Source organism: Penaeus chinensis, chromosome 22 (genome assembly GCF_019202785.1).
Source record: "Penaeus chinensis breed Huanghai No. 1 chromosome 22, ASM1920278v2, whole genome shotgun sequence".
Taxonomy (NCBI): Eukaryota; Metazoa; Arthropoda; class Malacostraca; order Decapoda; family Penaeidae; genus Penaeus; species Penaeus chinensis.
The window spans coordinates 16,352,040-16,357,039 of NC_061840.1; the positions used below are offsets into that span (position 1 = coordinate 16,352,040).

General features: G+C 42.6%; 1 protein-coding gene across 1 annotated transcript in view; it reads right to left on the minus strand.

Annotated features, from left to right (window-relative positions):
• The window catches only part of LOC125037106 (lysosomal acid glucosylceramidase-like), a 10,326-nt gene that overhangs the window by 2,484 nt on the left and 2,842 nt on the right, over nucleotides 1-5,000 (minus strand). Inside the window, 7 exon segments of the mRNA XM_047630113.1 lie at nucleotides 671-815; nucleotides 1,011-1,166; nucleotides 1,531-1,612; nucleotides 2,443-2,552; nucleotides 2,554-2,604; nucleotides 3,348-3,501; nucleotides 3,948-4,077. Coding sequence (XP_047486069.1) covers nucleotides 671-815; nucleotides 1,011-1,166; nucleotides 1,531-1,612; nucleotides 2,443-2,552; nucleotides 2,554-2,604; nucleotides 3,348-3,501; nucleotides 3,948-4,077 — 828 coding nt within the window.

The following is a 5,000-nucleotide window of genomic DNA, read 5'->3' on the forward strand; positions in this document are numbered from 1 at the left end:
ATGACCTAGGGTGTGTACAGGAATAAATAATGAATGGTAAATGAAGGAATCAACAGGTAGTTAAGTTGTTGGTCTTGGATGTGTAAAGGAATATATACTGAAAGATCAATGGAGGAATCTACAGGTAGTTAAGTTGTTGAGCAGGGGCGTGCAAGGGGATAGATAATGAATGATAAAAGAAGGAATGAAGGAATCAAGAGGTAGTTAAACTGATGAGTTGTTGAGTTGAATGAATAGATGAATGACTAAGCTCACTCTTTTTTTCTCCTCTCCCTTTCTCCTGTCTTAAACCTTCCTCACACTTCCCCATACCCCTACATCGTTTCCCTTCCCTTCTCCCTCCCCATCACCTTTTACCTTCCTCTCTTCCCCTTACCCTTACCGTCTCCCTCCCCATCACACTTTAACTTCCCCTCTCTCTCCCCATTACAATTTAACTTTCCCTCTCCCTCCCCATAACCCTCTCCCTCCCCATCACCCTTTACCTTCCCCTCTCCCTCCCCATCACCCTTTACCTTCCCTCTCCCTCCCCATCACCCTTTCCCTTCCCCTCTCCCTCCCCATCACCCTTTACCTTCCTCTCTTCCCCTTCCCCTTCCCCTCTCCCTCCCTATCACCCTTTTCTTCCCCTCTCCCTCCCCATACCCCTTTCCCTTCCATCACCCTTTACCTTCACAAGCCTCTGTGTAGAGCAGGAACTTGTCCGGGAAGAGCATCTGCGTCTCGTCCATGACCGAGGGGCCGACCCACTGATCAGAGTACCAGTGCACGGCCGTTCCGTCGATGTACTGGGCGGATGCGGGGTCCTCCAGCATCTACGTGGGTGGGGGAGGACGAAGAAAAGTGGGGGGGGGGGGAGAAATTATTTGTTTTAGTGTGTTTAGAAGCCACGGAATCAAAAGTGAGATTTAAGTCAGTGTATTCATCTGTGTACCTGTATCTGTCTATGTATCTGTCTGATTATCACACACACACACACACACACACACACACCGCGCGCCTTCTCTCACCGGCTTCGGGTACCACGGCAGAGTATCCCTGTTGAAGTCATCAATCATCAGCACCAGACGCCTCATGCCAGCAGCTTCCAGAGTGGGTCCGAGGTTCGCCTTGATCCAGTCGCGCATGTCCTCTGCCGTCCAGCCACAGGTGTTCCAGCCCCAGTTCTGTAGAGGGAACGGGAGGGGGGCAGGAAGGGGGAAGGAAAAAAGAAAGGTTGAGAGTATTTATAGTGATGAAGATAAATCCGTTAGCTTAATTATCATTATATTTATTCATCATTATGGTATGCATCATCTTCGTTATCTCTGATTCTTATTACTGGCATTACTACTATTGTAATTATTTACGATATCATTACAATTATCACTATTTTTAGTGTTATTATTTTATAGTCATTATCATAATTATAACAATGATAATAATAATAGTAGTGATTAAAATACAAAGAAGGAAATAAAAGTAATAATAATGATAATCATAATAACAGCAATAATAATCACGAGCAGAACAACCCCCTCAAGCCCTTACGTCGTCGAAGCCACTCAGGGGCTCGTTCTGCGTGGTGAGGCCCCACATCGGAATGCCCGCGGCCTCATACGCCTCGACGAACCTGGGGGGAGAGGGCATGCGAGGTCACTGCGCTGGTTGATAAGGGGGAAGGAGGGAGGGAGGTCAAGGGTTAGGAGGAAAGAGAAAGGAGGAGGAGGCAGAGGGAAACAGAGAAAGAGGGCGAAAGAGAAAGGAGAAAGATTGGTAGGTACATATATATATATATATATATATATATATAGAGAGAGAGAGAGAGAGAGAGAGAGAGAGAGAGAGAGAGAGGGAGAGAGAGAGAGAGAGAGAGAGAGAGAGAGAGAGAGAGAGAGAGAGAGAGAAAGAGAGAGAGAGAGAGAGAGAGTGAGAGAGAGAGAGAAAGAGGAGAGAGTGAGAAAGAGAGAGAGAGAAGAGACAGAAACAGAGGCAGACACAGACAGACAGAGGCAGGGGTAGAAAGTGAGAGCTAAATAAAGACGAAGAGAAAAAAGATCAATATGAAGAGAAAGTGAGAAAGCAATAGATTAACACAAAACCAACAATAACAACCACAACCACAAGACCCACAAAACAACCAAGAAAGAGAGAGAGAGAGAGAGTGAGAGAGAGAGAGGGAGAAGAAGAGTGAGAGAGAGATAAAGAGAGAGAGAAAGAGGAGAGAAAGAAAAAGAAAGAGAGAGAGAGATAGATAGATAGAGAGAGAGAGAGAGAGAGAGAGAGAGAGAGAGAGAGAGAGAGAGAGAGAGAGAGAGAGAGAGAGAGGAAGAGAGAGTGAGTGAGTGAGAGAGAGAGAAAGGAAGAGAGAGTGAGTGAGAGAGAGAGAGAGAGAGAGAGAGAGAGAGAGAGAGAGAGAGAGAGAGAGAGAGAGAGAGAGAGAGAACAACCACGAAAACTCACTTGACGAAATAGTCTGAGTACGGCTGCCACATCTCCTTCAGCAGTTCCCCAGACTCGTTAAACTTGCCGTTGGTCTTCATCCAGGCCGGGGGGGACCAGGGCGACCCGAAAGAGCTGGAGGGGCCGGCGGGTCAGCTCCTGGGCCCTGAGGATGAAGGGGATCTGCGGGAGGCGAGGGGGGAAGGCGGGGGGGGGAGAGAAGGAAAGAAAGAATTAGAGTATGGAAAAAGGGGGAGAGACAAAAGGGAAAATGGTCATGGTGTTTGTAAAGAATATGAAGGTAACTGATGAAGGAGGGGTGGAGGAAGGGACGGACAAAAAAGAAATGAAAAAGGGAGGTGATGGAGGGGGAAATGGAACAGTGTTATTGATAATACGTATGATAACTGACGATGAGGGCCACCTATGTGGGGGACGAGGGAATAGACAGAAAAAAGGAGGAAATAATAATAGTAAAATGGTTAATAAAGTGATTAATGGTTAATAATATTGTTAATAAAGAATATGAGGATAAAAAGCTACGGGGGTTGACAAAGAAAACTGAAACCAAAGGAAAACAAAAAATGAGAATAGACCGACATGGTTTTGGAGGTAAATATCATTATGGTTGTTACTGATGATATTTAAGGGCAATTGATTATTACTACCTATAATTAGTGAGCCAAGTTGTTCATGATAGCAGTGATTTCGAGTCTTTCGTCGTTCATTTTCAGCTTTTAAGATTTGAGTGTTTGAGTGAGTAATTACCTGTCTGTTTACACGTACATCACCAGCCCCATACCCTACCATACTCCCCATACCCTTAATACTCATCAGACCCATCCCACACTCCCCATACCCCCCCAATACCTACCATAACCCACCATAACCCACCATCCCCCCCCCCCACCCCCACACACACTCACCTTATAGAGGTCGTCCTCCTCGGCGAGCGCGAAGTGTTCGAGCGCGACATCGCCTTCGACGTCGTCATAGGAGTAAGGGCGGACGGAGAAGTCGCTGCCGGCGATCGGGATGCGGCACAGGGTGTACTCGATGCCCTCGGGGGAGAAGTAGGACCTGGAGGGTGGGGAGAGGAGGGGTGAGAGGGGGGGAGGTTAAGTGTTTAGCTAAACCCCTTTTCTCTATTTGCTTTCTGTCTATTTATCTCCCTTTTCTCGATTTACCATCTATCTGTCTATCTCCCCTTTCTCTATCTGCCATATGTCTATCTGCCTGTTAACTATTTTCAATCAGTCTATATATTTCTATCTATCATATATCTATCACCTTATTCAACAACCAAAGATGATCTTAGAGCAAACGTTTCCAATCCCCCAAAACACATTCCCTAAAATAAAAAGTTTTCCTCCCCGCAAAAGGAAGTTTTCCTCCTCAAAAAAGAAAAGAAAAAGAAAAAGAAAACGTTCCCCCTTAATAAAAAAAAACGTCCCCCCAAAAAAAAAGTTCCCCTCCAACCCCCCCCCCAAAAAAATAAATAAAAAAAACGTTTCCACTGGCCTCACCTCATAACGTTTTCCTGCGCGGCCTCGGAGAGCTTGACGATGTTGAGGCCGGCGGAGTCCGTGAAGGCGCCTCCGAAGCCCATCATGGTCTGGAACTCCTTGTTGTGGTCCACCCTCACCACCACGGAGTCTGGGGGAGGGGGAGGGGGGTGGAGGGTGAGGGGAATGGGGGAGGGGGAGGGAGAGAGGATTGGGGGAGGGGAAGGGGGAGGAGGAGGGGGAGGGAGAGGGAGGTGGTTATCATCGTTGTCTTTCTTATTCCTATTAATATTCTTATTATCATTACTATTATAATTATTATTATTAGTAGTAGTATTGGTAATAGTAGTTATAGTAGTAGTACTAGCAATATCTGTTTTAATATCATTATTACAGATACTACTATTATCATTATTATTAACACTACCATAACTATTATTACTTTCATTATTATTATCTTCATTATAATAATTTTCATTATTCTCTTTATTATTATCTTTATCATTATCATTATTATATATTATTATATTATCGTTATTATTATTATCATTATTATGATTAATTAGGTTAATTATTATTATTACCCTTATTATAATTATCATTATTATTACTATCACTATCATTTTTACTACTATCATTCTTATCATCATCATCATTGTTACTATGATCATTAGCAGTTGTAGTATCAAAATCATTACTAACACCACAACCATTATAAATATACATCCTAGCATACCTATGTGTATTTATCTATATGTGTGTATATCTATATGTGGATTTATTTATATATGTGTATTTATCTATATGTGTATTTATCTATATGTGTATTTATCTATATGTGTGTATATCTATATATTTGTATTTATCTATATGTGTGTATATCTATATATGTGTATTTATCTATATGTGTATTTATCTATATATGTGTATTTTTTGTATATATGTGTATTTATCCATATGTGTGTATATCTACTATATATGTGTATTTATCTATATGTGTGTATATCTCTATATGTGTATTTATTTATATGTGTGTATATCTATATATGTGTATTTATCTATATATGTGTTTTT